This window comes from Nanorana parkeri, unplaced genomic scaffold (assembly GCF_000935625.1).
Source record: "Nanorana parkeri isolate BGI_ZX_2015 unplaced genomic scaffold, ASM93562v1 scaffold265, whole genome shotgun sequence".
Taxonomy (NCBI): domain Eukaryota; kingdom Metazoa; phylum Chordata; class Amphibia; order Anura; family Dicroglossidae; genus Nanorana; species Nanorana parkeri.
In genome coordinates this window covers 1,163,648-1,184,949 of record NW_017306533.1, presented here as the reverse complement: position 1 = coordinate 1,184,949, position 21,302 = coordinate 1,163,648, and the positions used below count along the sequence as shown (strand labels likewise).

The 21,302-nt window shown below is 40.6% G+C and overlaps 1 protein-coding gene across 1 annotated transcript in view; it reads right to left on the bottom strand.

Annotated features, from left to right (window-relative positions):
• The window catches only part of KCP (kielin/chordin-like protein), a 95,831-nt gene that overhangs the window by 7,916 nt on the left and 66,613 nt on the right, over window positions 1-21,302 (bottom strand). Inside the window, exons 29-49 of the mRNA XM_018557072.1 lie at window positions 20,269-20,362; window positions 19,980-20,153; window positions 19,069-19,151; window positions 18,146-18,239; window positions 17,810-17,992; window positions 15,776-15,946; window positions 13,836-14,012; window positions 12,519-12,604; window positions 11,772-11,862; window positions 11,192-11,274; window positions 10,914-11,087; window positions 10,187-10,366; window positions 8,808-9,078; window positions 6,040-6,122; window positions 5,723-5,816; window positions 4,073-4,246; window positions 3,736-3,818; window positions 3,507-3,627; window positions 3,341-3,423; window positions 3,151-3,250; window positions 1,444-1,532 (exon numbers count right to left, since the gene is read on the bottom strand). Coding sequence (XP_018412574.1) covers window positions 1,444-1,532; window positions 3,151-3,250; window positions 3,341-3,423; window positions 3,507-3,627; window positions 3,736-3,818; window positions 4,073-4,246; window positions 5,723-5,816; window positions 6,040-6,122; window positions 8,808-9,078; window positions 10,187-10,366; window positions 10,914-11,087; window positions 11,192-11,274; window positions 11,772-11,862; window positions 12,519-12,604; window positions 13,836-14,012; window positions 15,776-15,946; window positions 17,810-17,992; window positions 18,146-18,239; window positions 19,069-19,151; window positions 19,980-20,153; window positions 20,269-20,362 — 2,688 coding nt within the window. The remainder of the gene's footprint in view (window positions 1-1,443; window positions 1,533-3,150; window positions 3,251-3,340; window positions 3,424-3,506; window positions 3,628-3,735; window positions 3,819-4,072; window positions 4,247-5,722; window positions 5,817-6,039; window positions 6,123-8,807; window positions 9,079-10,186; window positions 10,367-10,913; window positions 11,088-11,191; window positions 11,275-11,771; window positions 11,863-12,518; window positions 12,605-13,835; window positions 14,013-15,775; window positions 15,947-17,809; window positions 17,993-18,145; window positions 18,240-19,068; window positions 19,152-19,979; window positions 20,154-20,268; window positions 20,363-21,302) is intronic.

The window sequence follows — 21,302 nt, the reverse complement described above, 5'->3', positions numbered from 1 at the left end:
TGGATGGCAGGACAGTGCGGGACCTGAAGGGAGGCTTCACGTCGGACAGGAGTGATGTCGGACAGATCGATGTACACACACACACACACACCAGGAGAAGAAAAGGACACACCAGCCATGTGCACTGTAAGTCCCTGTTATTTCTGTCTTAAACTGCTGACCTCTGCGCTGTGCGTTCTTGCTGACCGATGCGCCTTGTGTTCCTGCTGACCGCTGTGCTGTGCGCTCTTGCTGACCGCTGCGCGTTCTTGCTGACCGCTGCACTGTGCGTTCTTGCTGACCGCTGCGCTGTGCATTCTTGCTGCCTGCTGCGCTGTGCGTTCTTGCTCACCGCTGCGCTGTGCGTTCTTGCTGACCGCTGCGCTGTGCGTTATTTCTGCCTTACACCACTGACTTCTCCACTGTGCGCTATTGCCGACTTCTGTACCGTGCATTATTTCTGCCTTACACTGCTGACTTTTGAACTGTGCGTTATTTGCTGACCTCTGTACTGTGCTTTATTACTGACCTCTGTACCGCTGACCTCTGTACTGTGCTTTACATTACTGACCTCTGTACCGCTGACCTCTGCACTGTGCGTTACATTACTGACCTCCTTACCGCTGACCTCTGGACTGTGCGTTACATTACTGAACTCTGTGCGTCATCCTGCTGACCTCTGTACATTTCTGCAGTGTGGGACCTGAAAGAACTACGCTGCTGGAGGCTTCACCTTGTTACATGGAGGCAGCATTGATGACCCTCCCCCCAACACCCCCACCAGGAGAGGAAGAGAGCACCTGAATCAGATCAACTGTGCACTGTAAGTCCCTGTTTTTTTTGGGTAAAGGTGCCCATGCAGCTGACGATTATCGTACGATAATCGCGGATGATCCTGCAAAGTACGATAATCGGCAGGTGTATGGGCAGCGTGTGTCCGCATCTACTGTACGGTCGCACGACATTCGTCTTCCAAGCACTTTGGAAAACCTGCCAAAAATTGTAAGATTTTCGGCGGGTTGGTGGCATGCTCAGAAGACGAAAGCCACATGGGCCAGTGTGCACAAGCGCACACTGCCCGCTCAGCATTACAATCATCAGCAAGCCCTCCCCTCGACGGGGAGGACTTGCAATGATCACAAGTACGATCTGCCTGTCCAAGATGGGCAGATCATACAAAATTGTAATTACCTTACAACCATTGCACAACGAAAGTCGTGCGATGGTTGTAAGGTGTATGGGCAGCTTTACACTGCTGACTTCTGCACTCCGAGTTACATTACTGACCTCTGTACTGCTGACCTTAGTACTGTGCATCACACCGCTGGCCTCTAGACTCCGCGTTGTTACTAATCTCTGTACTCTATGTCACACCACTGACCTGGCGGAGTCAAGTCCGGGGCAGGGTAGGGGTATATATAAAAATATATATATTATAAAAGTGTAAACATAAACACTACTCACTGTGCAGGTACAGGTAATGCATGGATCTTGTCTGTCTGCCCATGTCTCGCCATCTGCAACCCTTCGTCCTTCAAGCTCAACCAAACATTCTATATGGATGAGACTAAGTTAAGTTAGTTAGTGCCAAATTACACTAAGTTGTTTGAAAAACATTAAGTAGGTACTCCATTGGCTAGTGTACATGGCATTAATGTTTACTTATGAATGACAACACTGAATTACCATAGTAAGTAACCATATACGTGGCAGAATCTGGGTATCCATACAAAGGGTCTATTCACGCAGCTGCCGAAGGATCTGGCCATAGCTTCGGACGATCCTTCGGCTAGCTTTGGCCCCAGGACCCCTTCGGTTCAGTAGAACCGAAGGGGTGCTGTACGGGCTATTCACAATAGCCCGTACAGCTCACGATCATGGCCGAGCGGCTCAGCCGAGCCTATGCATATGCTGAAAGCCGAACCTGGCCGAGCAGCCGGCCATTGGCCGGCCGACAGCCTGCTTCTGACAGCTGGGCAGAGCCAGCCGTAACATCACGGGTGGCTCCGGCCACTTTCAGAGAGATCAGCGTCCCTGGTTACCTGCTAACCAGGGACACTGATCTCCAAACAGCTAACTCTCCCTGGCGCCCCGGGAGTCTCCTGCTAACGGCCGCCAAGGAGAGAAACCCCGCTGTGTCTCTTTTTTCTTTATTCTGACACAAGCGATATCAGAATAGAAAAAAAAAAATGTTCATATTGAAAAGCATTGGGACATTACTATTGGTTATTTCAATTTGCAATAGCCAAAAGTAAACTAGCATTGTACCCGCCCTCTGCTGCAGTTCCCCATCAGGTCCATCAGCAGAGGGCGGATACAATGCTAGTTTACTATTGGCTATTGCAAATTGAAATAGCCAATAGTAATGTCCCAATGCTTTTCAATGGGAAAATTTCTTTTTTTTTTTTCTTCTATTCGGAGATTGCTCTTGTCAGAATAAAGAAAAAAAAAAGACACAGCAGTGTTTTTCTCTCCTTGGCGGCCGGGAGAGTTTTTTTTTCTTCTTTTTTTTTTGACAGCAGCAGAGCCGCCGGACAGTAGGAAACTATTGGGCGGAGCTAGCTGTTACTGCTAGCTCCGTACAATCGTTTTCTATTTACTTTTTTTTACTTTTTTCACTCTTTTTCTGTTCTGCTCGGTCCCTATGAGGGACCGAGCAGAACGGCATTCGGCTATTCACTCACTGCTGTTCGGGATCTTTAAGAATAGCCCGAACAGCAGTGAGTGGATCGGCTGAGTCGAACTCCTTCTGCACTTCGGGTCGGCCAAACATGCTGAGCATGTTCGGCTGACCCGAAGCCACACGAAGCAAGCCGATGTACGGCTGATTTCAGCCGATGTACGGCTGGAATCAGCCGTACCAGCCTGAAGTAAATAGCCGAACAGTGCTCGACTCACTTCACTTCAGGTCGGCCATTCACACGGCTGCCTACGGCAGCTTAGTGAATAGAGCCCTAAATGTATAAGAATAAAAACAGTAACTAATCAAGTCACCATGAAATTCTAAGATAGTGTAGTTGTCTAGTAGAACATTTTTTGAAGGTAGTAATGCAAATGTTTAGGTCTTGTGGGTCAAACTTTCAAGAGACTCAGAAGAATTTAGGATTCTCATCTTCCTTTTGGAGAACATGCATACCTTCCCTGTTTTAATACCACGGAAATAAGTCTCACCAGTGCATATTGGGCAACATGAACCAGGCGGTGTAATCTGTTCTGAACGAGGGCAGCTGAGAATAGGGCAGGGTCTATATTCACACACCCATGTTAAGTCCTAAGGAAAAACCATGAAATACAAAAGTGAGGCAAAAAAAACATACACAGGCTACTATGATAATCAGGCTATAGAGTTTAGTTTTTGTACCTTGCATTGACAGGTGTAACAGGGGTCATTGATGGCTTGTATCTCACTTCCCACCAATAAGTTTGTGCAGTTGCTTAGAGCCTCTAAATCAGAGTAAATCAGAGACACTGGTAAGTCATGGCTTTATACTTTCAACAACATCAGGTGATTAGACTTTGAAACTTACGGGCACAGCTGGCACAGCACTGGCCAAAAGCAGGTGGCAACATTTGATTTTTGGGACAATCCAAGAGGCTGGGGCACTGCTTTCTGTTGCAACGTCTGTATTGCCGGCCATCTGGTAAACGCTATACAGAGAGTGAAATTTTGATTGTTATAGTGTACTCATAACTATAGGAACCTTTTTGTAGCTTTCTAAAATTCAGCTGTTGCATACAAGTATATCGATTTCTCACCTCACATGTGCAGATCTCACATGGGTCATCAGAGGGATGGAAACTGTCCCCAGGAACATACACCTTTTTATTGACTACACAGTCTAAAAAGAAATAGGTCAAGTTATACTACAGGTTCATATGAATAATAATAATGATCCACAGATGGAGTACAAATACAGAGGAAAGGGGAGGTAGAACATATGGACCACCAGAAACCCAGAGACAGTGACAGAAAAAAACAGAAATATAGCTCACTAGTACAAGATTCAGATACAGATTACAAAGTTCAGACAGGAAATGACACTAAGATGCTACATAAGCAACACTCAGAGAAGGTGATAACATATATATATACCTGCACATAGAGGACAGCACTCTCCAGGCAATGTTATCTGACTGCTGCAAGAAGTGATGCATTGTAATTTGGAGCATGTAGTGATGCCATCCACACACATGCATGCCATGCAACGGTCCACACTTGAGATCCAGTTACTGTGGTCTTTGTATTCTCGGCCATTGTAAACACAACCTGCAGAACAAACAACGCAGCATGACCATCTCTCTAAGCATAAAAATAATGTAACATACTCGTTTTAACAATACATAGGAACAGTGGAAGGGGGCCCCATTAAGTGTTGTTGAGGCAAATGAAACATAGAACATGTGAAGATAACACGGTACTGTCATTAAGGGTTGGAGTGGTTGCAGTTGATGACAACCCTAATCCTCTGTAAAGTCTACAGTGTAGGAAAGCTGATGTAAGATGCACAAGAGGAGTCTTTGGGATCTTAGTGTCATTGGAGTCACATCTTAGAGAGAGGTTGTTATGGGTGGCACCCCATCACTTTTTGCTATGGGGTCTCATGATTTGTAGTTATGCCCCTGCTTAGGAAACATTCGTAGACTTCATAGAAAAAAGTGATAGGTGTGTATAAATAGATGCTGACTGCATGGTAATGACTGAAGTAAGAGGATGCTCTGGTAAATCTTTTAAATAGTAATTTATCCAACAATGAACCCCTAAAGTTGGCAGGTGTGAGGCTCCCATAAAGCTGAAGTGATCATATCTGCCATATCATTATGTCTGGATACATATGGGCTATTATACAATACATTACCATAGAAGACACCAATAGAACACTACTGTCAGACAAACTTTGATATATTGGTTTGGATACGTCAGATGACTCCCAATAGTTTTGCACTGACTTTGCAATTATAAATACAGTACCTAGACTTACAGCTCATTCATGCTTTTAGGGACTAGATGTCCATGTCTATGTATTTTTGGAGATGAAAGAAAGGGATTTGTATTTGGTAACATTATTGCTTCATATACTATTATCATAAACCTGGGTACACTGCCGAATGACCTTTTCTATTGTCCCAACAGTATAGGTTCTGAGGTGTGCATTTAAGGTTAATGTCTGTTAATGTGAAAGCAATCATCAACTAAACAGGGCCAGATTTATTCTACATTGCCTCGTTTGTCAACCGTCTTGTGAAGTCCATCTTCCACCCAAACAACATGCTAGCCTTAGTACCACATAGTAATGTAAGACAAGGCATTATAGCCACTTACCAAGTCTGGGGGCAGATACATCAAAAGAGACTGTTTGCCCACTGTGCATCTGTACACCTAGATCCAAAGACTAGAAGAGTATGGCAAACTGTAACTCTACTCTGATAGCAATTAAGTTCTATGTATGGACCCAGAGTGGGTGAAGTGTACCAAATTCAAATTGTGCACAAACAACAACATTGTAAACTATAATTGAATGTGTTTTGTGTGTTAGGATTGTTTCACTTGTAGTCCAGAACATTTCTGCATATGAAAATTGTTTTCTTTTGTTTTTAAATCCTCTCAAATTATTTAAAGAGGGTATGAATTATCCATGGAATCTACTAAATATAATACTGATTAAATCCTAGACTTTCATTTCATTTCTTTGGTCTTATGGCACTTGCAGCTATTAAGCAAGGAATGGCTTAAGTTGAGACTTACCTCTACAGCGAGGACAGCATGCTCCAGGATCTGTGACTTGCTGTGTACATGGCAGAGAAGGACATGTGGGAGGCTCACATTGTACACGACCTGACTGTAAGGAAACACAAAATGACACATGTCAGCATATGAAATGGTCCAACATATACTGTGAGCAGCACTGTCTGACTCTGGGGAATGTGAAAATGTTACATTGAAATGCACCATGTTTGTCATGCAAGTTTAGGTTTTCCATCATTCCAAAAACAGAACTAATGCCACATATTAGTCTATAAATGACAAAAATCCAGAAGTTCTATTTGTGCACTGATACTTACTTTACATGTACACTGCAGACATGGATCTGTGGGAGGCACCCAGCGTGCACCTTCGCTGTATTCTTTCCCTTGGTACCAGCAAACTGACACATAGAGGCAGATGAAAAAAGTATACAGTAAGTTTCTTAAAGGGCTTGCAGCATGTAGCAAATAATAATGCGATTATAGCATCACAATAAGCAAGGCAATACATTGCATTTATACTGGGGATAATCTATTAGGAGAGCGGTTTATAATTCCTCTTTACCCAGAAAGAAATCTAAATATGTGAACAGGCAAATTTGAGCTGTGCTGATATAATACAATCTTGATAGTATCAGGGAAATAACATTTCTAAACAGAGCTCCCTATAAAGCAGTCTTTTGTTTATAGTATTTCAATGCAGCTGACCTCTAAAGTCAGTGTTTGGCATGGAAAACTGTGGGACAGTCGACATCCCAATACTTGTGTTTTTCCATTCACGGTCTGTCTTAATAAACCTTTTCTGAAAATGTAAGTTAAAGATATGGCACGCTGTCTGAATGAGAAATCATCTTTTCTAAGCCTGGAGAGCTAGATTATTTGACACCAAGGGTAACTTCCTTTCAGTGGGGATTAAGGATCTGGGTACTCTAGGCCTGAGAGTGCCTAATTCTGAGACTGCCATCATTAAATAAACAAGGTCTGCTGTGGTTTCCAAAGAGTTCAGTTGTTAAATCTCCACTAAACGTATGTTTTTCACATGCAGTCCAGTAGTGATACAGGGGTTGGTTTACTAAAGGCACATAGGCTCTCCCCACCTTAAGGTACCTAAACAGATCCTCAAGAGCTGTTCACTTGATGGGTGATGTTCAGGCAGAGACAGTCACTCAGTAGCTCTACCCAAACACAGTTCTCGCCTTTAGTCAGCACTTACATTAACCACTACCACTGTAGATTATAGGTAAGTATAGCACAACATTTCTTAGTAGTTTGGGTTACTGAGGTGTGTGTAAAATAGTTTAGGTTTTTGAAATGGTTTGGGCCCATTCTAAAGGTATGTTGGAATGCCCCTTTTCAAGCTCTTACATCTGCCCCCTCTTCTGTTCTAAAATCTGTGGTCAAAACTGTATTCTGTACTTCCATGAAAGCTCTGGCAGCTGTAGAAGGTACATCAATGCCACTGACAGCTTCAACAACCCATCAAGTCCCACAGTAGTTTTAAGAAAGGGGATTAGTGACATTGAGGAAGAGTAGGCACAGAAGCAACGGGTGGGAGGGCTGGTTTGCATAAATTGTAAGGGTTCAGCTGGTATGTATGGTAAGGTTGCAAGTTTTCAAAATGAAATCCGGGGACACCCTACTAACCACGCCCTCTTGTAACCACACCCCTAAAATGACACCCCCATTCGTAGCCACACCCACAAAATGATGCCCCCTTTTAAGCATGCCCTGAAACAATTGGTCACAGACTTCTGGCAGAAGAAGCAGACATTGAAGATGTAAAGACAAAGTGCTCTGGGCACTATAAGGAGTGAAAAAATTCAGCGTGCAGTGTGCAGGGGTCAGGAGTAGGTAACACATGGAATAAAGAGGTCAGTAGCAAGAAACACATGGAGTACAGGGGTCATGAGTAGGTAAGGCATGGAGTACAGGGGTTATCAATAGGTAACGCTTGGAGTACAGGGGTCATTAGTAGGTAACACATGAAGTACAGGGGTTATGAGTAGGGGACAGTAGCAAGTAACGTAGAATTTAGAGCTAAGTAGTAAGTCAAGCAGGGTTTAGTACTAACGCAGGGTTCCGGGGTTAGTAGTAAGTTACACAGGGTTCAGGGGTCAGTAGTAAGTAAGTAGCAAGGCGAGTCCTAGAGGCAGCCATTACAGCATGTACAAAACTGGCTGTATATGACTGCAATTCACTGCTCCTGGGGCTGCCACCAGGGACCATTGTTTCCCGGGGACAGACATCTCGAAATGGGAACTGTCCCCAGGAAATGGTGACTAATGGTAACCTTAAAGTATGAAGACCAAGTAACACTTTGTGAAGCATCTTGATTGCAAAAGGCATCAATCTAATAGTTCCTCTATTTTGTTGCTGACAACACCACATTAAGCAATTTTAGATTCTTTCATTTGTACATGTGCTGACAATTTTCAAATTAGATCCAGTGATATATTGTTGCTGAGCCTATGTGTTTAAAATAATTATTCAGAATACCTTCTAATGGCAAAAAAGTGATCTGTATTAAATAAAAATTTCAAAACCTTTGTTCAATAAATGAATATTAACCTACAATATGAGTCAATATTGATATTGATATATGATGATATGACAAGAAACAGATCTGACTTGAGAAACCACGACTAAAAGAAGAGAAGGGAAGCTATCATATGCTGACCTTTTTTTTTTTTTTTAAATGTCAATTGCCTGGCTGTTGTACTGATGCTATTGCTTCAATAGATCAAGTAGGAACATGGAAGTATGCAGTAAATGAACTCAGAAATTCTTATCTGCATGCTTGTTTAGTGACCTAGAAAGTATGTGAACCAGAAAGTACTGAAACCAAAGGATCAGCATGACAGACAGGTAACTGGCATTTTCAGAAGGCCCAAACAGTTTTCTCCTGAAGGTCTTTATATGGGTTTAGTGATTGTGGAATATAAATTAAGTAGTTATGGCCTATCTACAGCTTACTCCACACCCATAATTTGGACACAATATCCATCTTGTGCAATATTCGACTATCTTCTTTGCACCCTTGCACACAGCCTATGACATATTTTAATCCCAGTGCAGCAATATCATACCTGGGCACTCCCTGCAACACTGGCCAGGCTTACTAACTGGGTTGGCACAGAAGATCTGAGGGCACACAACATGTGTGCATGTCACGCTGCCATCTAGGCACACACATCTCCGGCATGAGTCAGATAATGCATTAAAAGTCTGGCGATTAGCATATTCTTTGCCTTCATAGAGACAGCGGTCACATACAGGGCAGCAAGGAGATAATGGGGAAGACACAGGGTGACTGCAGTCTTGAGCACATGGAACCCGCTGACAGTTTACCATCTCATTCTGTTAGGGAGAAAAAATATAACATTTTAAACAAAACCAAATGTATACAAAAATTTGCAAATGTTTCTGTGTTAGAAACCGGATAGGGAGAAATATGATGGAACTATAGCTGGGAGACTGCTTGGATCTGGACACAGCCCATGTTATTAAAAATAACACCTTTATGGAGCACCCGTAGTTCTCTAAATATAACAGCTTTACAGATCTCATCTGTCCCATATTGCTCTGCCCTTTTTCCTCCACATCTGTACTAGAGTGAAGCTATATAGACAAATATACTATGTAGCTACCAAAATTGAGGCTATTGCTTTTATGTTTATGTCCATCAGATATATGACTTCATTGCTTATTTGCAAGCACTAGATTGAAATTACCACTAATGTTACTCATAAACTTTAGAAATAATATGGGTTCTGTACACTCTGTGCTACTAATGTTAGTTCAGATAGCTAAGGGTGTAACTTCCAGATACCTTGAAAAAAGTGTGAGTATACGTGAGTAACGGTTTTTGGTGACCTAGATATGTGATGGCTGGTTTGTGATTGTATCTTTACTATAATAAAAACATACTCACAGATGAAAGTGCTCACATTATTTTTTGATGGAAAGGATAAGTATATAACTATATCCATAGCAGACCATATAACTGCTATTGAGCCCCCAGCGCTGCTTGGCTACATTGTGATTTATGCATCCACCAACAGAATTTGGCAATTACATTTGGAATGAATGAATGCATTAATATTTGGGGAACCTCTAAACAATTTGGTAAGCTATTTGTATTCTGTATTTCTGGAGGAATTACCTTTCAGATGGAGAAGGGAAAGGCAGGAAACCTTTAAAGGTTATGTTATGGGGCTCCAAAGAGCTGACAGTTATAAGTGTCTCTAAACACATGAAATGTGTCTGTTGTGCATAATGTTTGATTGCCTGCTTGTTATTATTTCTAAAATAATAAAGCTGTACAGATGTGGCTGCAATTATTTTTGCACCTTTCAAGACAATTATCTTTCGGCACATATATAAAAAGGCCCAATAAGGCCCATCAGAGCATCTTCTGGTAGACTAAATGGCCAGTCTGGCACTGCATTTATAAAGTTGGACTCACCCTGCAGGAACACTGAGTGCACACATCCCCGGGTAACTGGAAGTTGTCACCATTCTGATAGGTGCGTCCATTGTGCTTGCATATACCAGTGCAGCGTGGGCAACAAGCTCCTGGTGGTGTCACTGGGTGTAGACATGAAACAGCTGGACATGGAAGTGACACACAACTCACTTCTCCGTTCTGTAAAACAGAAAAAAAAAATTCAATAGGGCATAGCAGAGGGATGCTAACATTTTACAAATACTGTAAGTATACTTAAATAGCTTTTACGTATAATTTGTTATAAATATCACTTTTCTCATAAGCAACACCTATCAGTGCATGTGGTTTTATTTATCAAAGTTTTCATCATTGACATCAATAATGACTTGCGAAACAGTTAAAGTGACATTAAAGTCAAAAAAATTTTCCCTCCCCCCCATGTTAATGTCAGCACTTACCTCAATGATGTCTATTATTCCGATCTTCTTCTTCTTTCCTCATGTTTTCATCTGTCCCTCCAGCGGTGTGGCGGCTCTCCGATCCAGCGCTGACTGCTCTGTCTCTCCGATCCAGCGGTGTCTGCATGCAGGTGCACGCGTCCATACACTTACCTTGCGTCTCTGCTCGTCTCCCGGCCGAGAATCCGAACTGCGCATGCGCCCGCCCCAAGATGCTTTGCGGCCGCCCGAACAGTTTCGTTTAGAACCCCTTTAAGATCCCTTACTGCTTCCAGTGATTGCCTTACCCTACAAGTACAGCGGCTACATTCATCCTCAGGGTCTGGAAAGCTTTCTCCATTGAGACAGTCTTGGCCATTATAGTTACATCCATCACACACTGGACACATGCATTGATCCTCTCCGGGGTGAGGACAGTTTACTTTTTCACAGGCCTGAGGGACACAGGTGACATGCCCTCGCTGAGAATCAGAAAAAGACATGCAACTAGTTTACCATTACAAAATTATTGAAGATATCACAGTATTTCTTTGGTACCATGGGTGTTATAGCTTCCTTCACTTACCATGCAGCGGCACTGCTCACATTCACTTTGTGAAGAAGTGAAAGCCTCTCCATCAAGGTAATTTCGGCCCTGAAAATGACAACCTAGAAACAGAAAGACTGAATCACTAATCTAAGCCTATTAGCTATCCGTCACTTCATACTAGGTACAATACTCCAATGGACATCTCTGATCAAAAAAGATAACATCCAAACAGTCCTCAGAGGTACATGTTACCCATGTTGCACTGGCTGGCTTGAGAAGCTCTTATTCATAAGAATGCCCTACTGTGCTACATACTTATTAATATTCTTAAATATTGAAATTGAATCTGACAGTTACAGTGTTAAACAGATAAACACCTTCAGGCTGCAGTGGCTAACATCAGTTGGGAACAAAACTATCAGTAGCAGCAGAGATTGAGAGCAACCAGCCATGCCTAGTGTCAGCTACTAGAGGATGTTTTTTTAAAGTATCCACAGCATAATGCTGGGGAAAGTTAATATTGTTTTTCTGGTGGGGAAGACATTTTCTATATGGTTTCCCTTATCTTTAAAAACTATACTAATCCTTTTTTCAGACACATTTAATCAATAATCACCTTGGCACAAAGGACAATCACAAGGCCCAGTCACAGGATGAGGACAGTTCATTGGAGGACACAGCTTGCGGACACATTGCACAGATCCAGACTAAAGAAATTATGAATATGTTATTCTTAGTAAGGAGACATGATAAACTAATCACTAGGTATGTGAATGTAAAGTAACTCTGCCACTTTAAACATAAAGAGAGCTGCATCTGACACAGCCAAATGCTAGGAAAGCTCCAACACTTCAAGCTAATGTTGGAGTTCCCCCCCTCCTCCCACATTGCTATTGGCTACTCACTATGATGAGGTACCTCACTGGCAAATAGGGAGTAAGGTGGGCAAGGTCTGTCACTACAAGTAAGTGTTATAGCTCTGCCTGTTCCAACGGTTGGTATTCGGCTGTAGCAGATATGAAGGGGACCTGCCACAGGTGCTTGCACTTTATACCTCCTAGTATTTATCTCTTATTTATTTATTTTTATATAAGGTGTAGTTAATACCTGGTCCCCTGCTGCATGCTGTGGTTTCTCCCACCAGCTCTTAAATCAAAACAGGAAATAGGGGGCCGTGGGAGGACCCAGAGTGCACCGGGGTGGACCAGGTATTCAACACACCCAGAAGTGTTGGAAACCAGAGGCAGCTGAAAATCTGCAGCACAGGGCAGGCTGGCCTTACATTAATTCCATGGATTACTGACAGGGTTGTTTTAGGACTTCTCACATTCATAAATATAATGATATGACAGATTATACTTACCCTGCAAGTACACTCAGAACAGGATGGGTTGGAAAGATCAGGGACAGATCGACCATTTATCATATCCACTCCATTATAAGAGCATCCTGAGAAAGGTAACATGACAACACATGATATAAAAAGTTCAGCTGACCCAACTAAATGGATGCTTTTTTTGGTCAGAATTAGTAAAAAGACAAAGGTTGATTTTTTATTATGTCTCAAAAACATTTTCTCTGTCCTGTTGCTTGACAACATGTAGTTAAAGGACAGCACATAGCAAACAGAAGTAATATAAAGTCTAGCTGTTTAGACAAATAAAGCAAATATTTATTTATAAGCTGTGGGCTTTTGCACATATGTACAATTTATACCTAAGGCAGGCAATATCTAATGCACTGTAACAGTAAAGACAGACATTTAGATTGATACTGCAGTGTATAGGGCACAAATATCCCAATGAAATACATGTTGCATGGGGTGCTTGCAATGTGACTTCTATCTGGGAAAAGAAATTAGATTTCTGGAGTCATTCTGCACACCAATAGTGTACAAAATGCCTGCAGGTTGCCATATTGCAAAGATACAATATTTGATTGTTTTAACAGCTTTACAAAAGTAAAATGTCTGTATATTGAAATGGAAATGTACTTTTTAATATCAAATACAGTGTACAGTAATGTTATCTGTTATCCTAATCCTTTCAACACTACAAGGAATTCTGACAGATCTCATTCATTTACAAGTGATTTGACTGTCAGTTCTAATCCTGCATATTTGAAGTGGGAATACATTTGATTTGGCATCTGATTTAGGTAAGGAGATAGCAGGGAAACCAGATATCACAATTAATAGTTAAAGTTTACTTTTTTGCAGATCAGCTCTTATTACAGTAATAAAATGGAAAAAAGACATGACTGCAATAAGACATATTTAATATTTGAATCACATATCTGTTGTCCTGCTATGCCCTTCTCAACAGCTCATTATAAATACAGGATTTACGCTAAAGCTTTATTACAGATAGTTACTTATCTCCCTACATCTTCTAATGCTCAGTGGAATGTTCTGATTTGGATTCAGTGATGGCCATGAGACATAGTTATCCACAGAATATGATAGGTACGACACAGAGATTTGTTCTCATAAAAACAAAATTGAAGAAACTAAAACTGTTGAATGACAAAGACAGATATATTTCAATCAGATTCTAGCTGTCATTTTTCTAGTGGAGGTTAACAAATACAAGGAAACATGTCATTGTTGCACTGGTATTCATTACGCCTTGCATAAATGTACCCGAGTCAGGGTGGTGTGGTTTCTGGCCTTATTACTTACCATCACACACAGGGCAGCATTTTCCTGCAGGAGTACTAGGGTGAGAACAGCCAGGTTTATAACAAGGCTTCTTACTACAGGTGACAAAGCCATCGGCACAGACACATCGACTACAGGAGTCCTGGGGAGATGAAAATTCCTGGCCATTGAGGTAGACTTCGCCTAAGTACTGGCAGTCTGTGGAAAAAACAGAATACACTCATTGTATTTGTCACTAATTATTACCTACAGTATTTACTGTTTCAGTCATGTTATTACAGGTTTTTTATAAAAGAACAGTAGTGATGGATTTTTCTTCCAAGACAATTCAAAAGCCTAAAAATGTAAACAGTAAGACTAAATTGTGTATAAAATCAAAGGTCATAATGGTCAACATAAACTATGAGTAAACAATGAAGAAAGGGATAAAAGTAAAGCTTCTTCCTGTATGAAGAACAGAACCAAGAGACAAAGAGAAATAAGAGAAGATATGGAAAAGGGGAACAGAGAGAGAAAAGAGTAAAAGAGCCCAGATCGAGTGGGGTGAATCCTTTTTTCACACATCAGGCTATATTGCCAGCAGAAACCTGTATCAGTGAAATCGAATCAGATTGATTGATTTGTAGTATGCTTGCTAGAAGATTTCAAGAAATGTTCTAACTTAGTCACAAATTCAATGTAGGAAATTAATTTCTGAGGAGCTTTAGAATGTCATTAGATTTTGTCATTCAATAAACTTCACATATTTGAGCAACTGAGTTAAAGGGGCATAAATGTTGTTCCGAAATCTCTGACCCTTTCAACAAGTTCATCATACTTTGAACATCATGCCTATGTGCTCATATCCTCTAAAATAGTTAGATGATGCTTGAGGAATAAAAGAAGCAATCACAAATGTGAAAAGTACCACATCAATAATAGTTTGTGGCCTACTTCTATGACAAATTTCTGAGCGGTAAGTGAGCTGTAGTAAACCTTGTCTAGGTCAAGATCTTATTTCCAAAACCTTATGAATGGCATTGTAGTTATATTGCCTGAGCCCTGTTGCTAATAATATGTAGCTTGACTATATCTGAGTATCTCTAATTCAGGAAACTCATGTTTAAACTGATAGAATCCCCTTCTATGGATTTCATGGTTCTAGACAGACAATGTCTGCTGGAAATCTCTGTGACCATTTGGAGACTGATGTTCTTCACAGAAATAGAAAAAACATTTAACTACACTTGTGGAACATATGAACACTATCAGAATCGGAGACAAACATTATAGTGCGGTCTGAAATTAAGGCAAGCCCAGGTTGTTCTCTTACTATCCAATGTTCTCAAATTTATAATGTATGGGAAACCTTAGGCTGGCCAAACAACTTCCAACCCCATTAGAACCCCTGGGAACCACAAATATAATATGATATGATATGTACGTGATCACCACAATCTAAGCAATCACTCATGAGTTCAAATGACCACCAGAATTCGGGCTGATTGTTGAAAGAGTTCTATCGATCGAATGTGCCTCTTGATTCACAAAATTTCAATTTGATATTTTATTTTAATAAGTGCAAACATTTCTGTCTATACAGTTGGAACGATAGCTTCAATAAAGTATATTAGAAGGAAGGTTGAAGGAAAACTGCGATCGGATTGTCCTTTACATACAATCGTGGTCATTTTGATCCCATCTACTTACAATACATCGAAATCACCATTTTGTGTCTTTGCTTTGCAGTTTTCACAGAAAACAGAATATAAAGTTTGACTGTTTGATCAAATAGCCATGTGTATAGCCAGCTTAAGGGTGCAATAATTAAAGGTATATTAGAGACATTTGTGGATAAGAAAGGCAGATAAAAGACAGGAGTGGAATGGAAATATGGTATTTGTAGAAGAAAAAGATGAAATCCAGATGAAAATTTACAGCAAAGTCTAAGCAGGCTTTACAGCATAAGTAATATTATTCACCTTTGCATTCTTTGCAGCACTGTCCAGAAGCTGGATATGGACAATTGAGGACAGGGCAAGTTTTGGGTTGACAGTTGATGCTTCCCTCCCAGCAAACACACATTGAGCATGGATCTAAAGGCTGGGTAAACTGCTCACCATTCGCTAGTTCTTTTCCCGACAGAAGGCATCCTAAAGAAAGTTCATGTGTGTCAATCTATGATGTTATTTAATTCCCAGACAGCCTTGGTATATGACATGATACGTGAGGTATTTGTGGTTAACAAAAACATACTTACCAGTATTGTCAGTGTGCAGATGTTTTAACATCTTACATTTCAAATTTGTTTTACTAATACTGTATGGTCTAGAATACCAGAAGCAGGGAACTAACTAACTAAATTGATTAACTGCTTTATTAAAGTATATCTAAAGCCAAAACGTTTATTATTTTGCATAGAGTAGGGGAGGGTGAAAACCACCGTCAGTTTTTACTTTGTCATCCATGTCTAAGTAGTGAGATTTTCCTTCACTTCCTGTCCTATAGACTTAACAGGAAGTGAAAGGATATTTTTCCAAAGTAAGAGATATTTCCTTTTAGACTATTGCCATTTTTAGACTATTGTCATTGAAACAAATGTCTGCATTAGAGGATTTCCTCTCTATTCCTGAGAGCCACCTAAAGTTTTGAATTTCCCCTCACTTTTATTTCTGGTGACATTGGTGGTCAGGGCATTTAGGGAGCGTGACAGGGACAAAGACAGTAATAAAAACCTTATAGGGGTTCTAAACCCTCAACATTTTATCTTTAGTTATACTTTAAGGGTAAACTCTGGGCAAACAGCTAATATACAGTTAAATCCATATATTTTACTGTCCAAGTACTTGTATTTCTACGTAGCCAATCTGGGTGATTAACACATATTCCACATTTATTCCACACCGCACATAAGCTATAGAAAAGTGAAACATGTATTTCCTGATTAAGCATTTTATTTTTAAGGTTCAAATTTTTATGTCACCTCTCCACACCCAGCTTTATCACTGGACAGTGAATCATCACTGTCGTGTTCAGTAAGCAGGTCCAGGAAGAAAGTGATTCTAGGATCTCTAAAAGGTTGATTATTCCATCATTATTTGCAGTATCACAATGATGACTGCACAGTATTTTGACACAATAGCATGGGCCTCCATCAACACCTGATGAACATTTTCAAACTCTTAGAGCCACTATTCAATTCAGGTTCCAGTTGAACGTGATGTTTGTGGTTCAGCGAGATTTGAATATTAAGGGTGAATCCCACTCCAATTTTACTGTTTTTTAACCCTTTCCCTGCCACTACTGTATGGCATATGATGGCTTACATGGGAAAAGTCGACTGTTGGCTTTACACGGGAAGTGATTTTTATTCTACATGGTCTCTGCTTTTAGGAAATACATAAATTGCATTTAAGTAATCTTCAGGACTAAAGATGCAAAAACAGCTCCAGCAGTGAAAGGGTTAAGGCATCCCCCATTTTATTTAAAGTGCTTGTGTATTTTCAGTGTTGCTCTTTAAGCCACATGAAAAGACCCTCTCGCTGTTGAAAGGTATTTAAAAAAATATATTTTTGCCTTAGTTCATTGCAATGCCCAGCTACCCATGCTTCTTTTTTAACAACAGCAAATTATCCATGAAAAAGGGGAAAAAATTAGCACGATTCAGATCCCATAAACTTCAGTAGGGCTTAGTGCTATGTTTGGGGCCTGTGGACTTCCTGATGTGTTTGCCAAACTGGTTCACTCATCTATACTTTCATTATGTTGAATTTGCTTCAGGCAATTGATTCTCAACTGTCCACTGGGCCTTCTGCAAGATATTCTATGGAAAGGGTAGACTTCCATATGTGAAATATAGCCATGCCCAGACCACAGCCCTTTCCACTGCAAGTACACACTGTGGCCAAACTTTCAAGTGTGTGTTCTAAGCAGGGAATAAAACCTGATCTATTAAAAGATCTCTAGGCATATAAATCATTGAGTACATGTTACTATTATAAAAGATGCAATGTTACCATCACATGAACGGCAGCAGTCTCCCTGAAGAGGATGTGTGCAAGGGGTCGGAGCACAAGGCTTGCGTTGACAAGTTACAGTGCCGTTATTACAGATACAGTCTCTGCATTTGTCTGATGGATCATAGAAACGCTGCATGTGTCTGTATGTGATTCCAGAATATGGACAATCTGCTGGTGGTACTGGGGAAACAAAAAAAGGACATATAGTTATTCGTTTTAACATAAACGCCATCTTGCCGGTGAACTTCCACTGCTTTAGCTATCACTGAACAATAACTAAAATGTATGTTACATTGTGCATGAAATCTCAGCCTGATCCATGAATTATATTACCTGGGCACTGAGGGCAGCAGTCTCCTGGCACAGAGTATGGCTCACTGCAGGCAAGCGGAGGGCATCGCTTTGTTAGGCACTGCACATTACCATTCTGCAGACAGACACAATTTTGTCATTTATGAGTAATCATTTCATAAATCATTTCAGTAATCATTTAATTTCATAAAAGAGAGGTAACACATCAAGCTACAGAAATTGAGTGTAGAAAAACGAAAGAAAAACTGAATATGACACTTTCATAGGTGTGCGTAGGGGGTGTGCCTGGGCACACTCTAATCACCCCAAGAGCAAAACCAAACCGCAACAGCAGGCACCATGCTTTTAGTTACTGAAGCGATGGGGAGATCACAAAGATCTCTCTGTGACCAGTTCAGCGATACAGAGTGCAGCAGCATTTGCCACTTACATTCATCACACATACACACACACATATGTACTTTTGTGTGCACCCCTAATACAATAGGCTGTGCATGCCTATGGTGACTTTACATCTGTAAACTTAAAGAAAATACCCAGAGAACTGAAAAGAGAGGTTAATGGTAAGCTCACATTAAAGAACAAACAGAGTTTTGAACGTTAACCTGATAAATAATTACTAAGAAAATATTACAGAGTAGCTTGCATTACAGAAAGATGGGTCAAAATGTACCTACAGGATGTATTTTACTTGATCCAGCCGTTTACAGTTGAAGCAGAAAGCAATCACATTTATATTATCTCCTTTTACCATGACAGATATCCTACTTCTGGCCAAAACGTCTTAGTTAGGCCAGCGTTGGGGATCTTTGTTGTGTGCCCCTCCTCCAGCCAATTCAAATGTGCATGCTTATGAAAAGATGTTTTGTATGAAAGGTCTTTTGGTGGTCCTAACAACACCCAATACCATTCAATATCTTTAGGCACCTTACGTTAGTACTCACAATGCAGTGACATTGTCTGCACTTGTCGGTGGGATGGGGGAAATCTGCACCATTAGGATATTCCTTTCCAGCATAATTACAACCTGTACAAGATTAAAAAAAAAAAACACATAACAATCTGCAGAGTGACATGTCTACTCATTTTATTCTATTACACTATAGTATATTCCATTGTAATCCCCTTCTCTGTCAACTATTTCTGTAGCTATTTTCTCATTATTGAATCAATGGCACTGGAAAAAAAATAAAACTTATTTATGAATGTTATATACTACATTTCTGTCAGCTGCTTCCCAAACACAACAAGCTCTTCACTGTGTTTCTTTGTATCAGCTAATGACACTTCCCTGTGGTATTGTGCTGCACTCACACTAATGCCGGGGGTATTGTGCTGCACTCACACCAAAGCTGGGGGTATTGAGCTGCACTCACACCAATCCTGGGGTATTTTGCTGCACTGACACCAATCCTGGTGGTATTATGCTATTCTAAGACCAATGACGAAGGAATATTTAGTAAGTAAACTGTGGTGCTATAAAGTAGAAAATAGCACCACAATTTACTTTCTAAATATTTCTTTTCATGATTGAGAGTGTGGCATAGACATTTTGTTTTATATATCTGGCGCTCTCAATTTCTCAAAAGAACATTTGGCCACATTAGGCTGAAAAAGTTGCCTATCCCTCCTCTATAGCAAATATTCAGATTTCTGCACTGGACACAATTAATTAATTAAAATGTAAAACTGTTGTATTTGGCTGGTCCATTGAAAGACAATTCAGGTCAGGGCACTTATGAAACAATTTGAAATGGTCCATTTTTAAACACATCTAAAATGATGGACAATTGCATGTTATCATATAGTCCCCAATGATCATTGACCTGCCGGCACCAATATACACAATACTCACCATTACAGTTGTTGTTACAGCAGGTTCCCGGCAATGGATATGAACACTGTGGACCTGGGCACCCTCTGTCGGCACATTTCACTTGCCCCTCCTGGCATCCACATTCCTGGCACTTGTTATCTGGGTTGGTGAACTGCTGTCCATCCAAGAAAGTATTGTCATAGTAAACGCAGTCTGAGCAGTGTCACCAACATGTAAACATGGAAGGAGTACATAAAGAATGAGAAAAAAAATAAGTAAAACTGACCACATGGCATACTTTAATTAACCACTGAAACAGATGGCTTACCTGGGCACGTGGCACAGCAGTGGCCAGGTTTTTTTTCTGGTCTAGAGCAAGACACAGCTGGGCACACGATGGGAGTACACTGGACTGTTCCATCCTATACACAAGTCAGTGTGTTAGAAATGTCCATATCCCATACCCTTCTACCCATAGAAAGAATTATCCATAATAATTTCAGTTTGTAATTGATACATTTAAATTGTACATGCTTCAAATGCAAGATACGGAACTGTTGGAACTAGTTCGCCCCTTTAGATACACCACCTGGTATCTGGAAGGGGTACTCCAGGGTTCTTTAGGAAAATTTACCATTACGGAATAACTGACAGGGATATCAAGGGAGATGGGCTGGACACGAAGGAGATGTCCCTTTAATCAGTCTCTAATCTATGCCAACACGTATGTATATTTTGCTCTTCAACCTTTTAAAATGTCTGGATGGGGGATGTGGAGGAGAGGCCGCGAGGAGGAAATGGGGAGACAACGGGATGGGTCCTGCGAGAGGAGGCTGCAAAGGTTAGTGAGTCTTAAGCTGCCAGTGTGAAAAAATGTTTAGCAATGTCTTCAATATGCTAAATAGGCTTGTTTTTCTTTTATTCTCTATGTTTATTTTAATTTTTATTTTATTTAGCATTGTCTGTTTTTTTTTTTTACTTGACAAGCAGATAGATATGCCAAGTTATCTGGATATAGAAGAAAATGGGATCCAACATAATCAATAGGGGGAGGTGGAAGATGACCTAAATAATAGTATCTGATTGTTCCTCCTAAATCCCCCTACTGAATCAAAGATGAGGTGAACTCTTTCTGCAAACTCCTTTGTGATTGAACCTGATCTTGAGATTCACGACATTTGATCAACCCTTTTTCACTTTTACTTTCAGTTTTTAATTTCATTTTCAAGTTAACTTGTGCATTATAGGTATAGGTGCGAGACTGAGAAGGTTTGCATATTATCAGACTCTTATGCTTGTTATACGGTTTGATACAGGTAGACCACACGCGACTTGGTGAAAAAACCATGGGAAACAAAACCA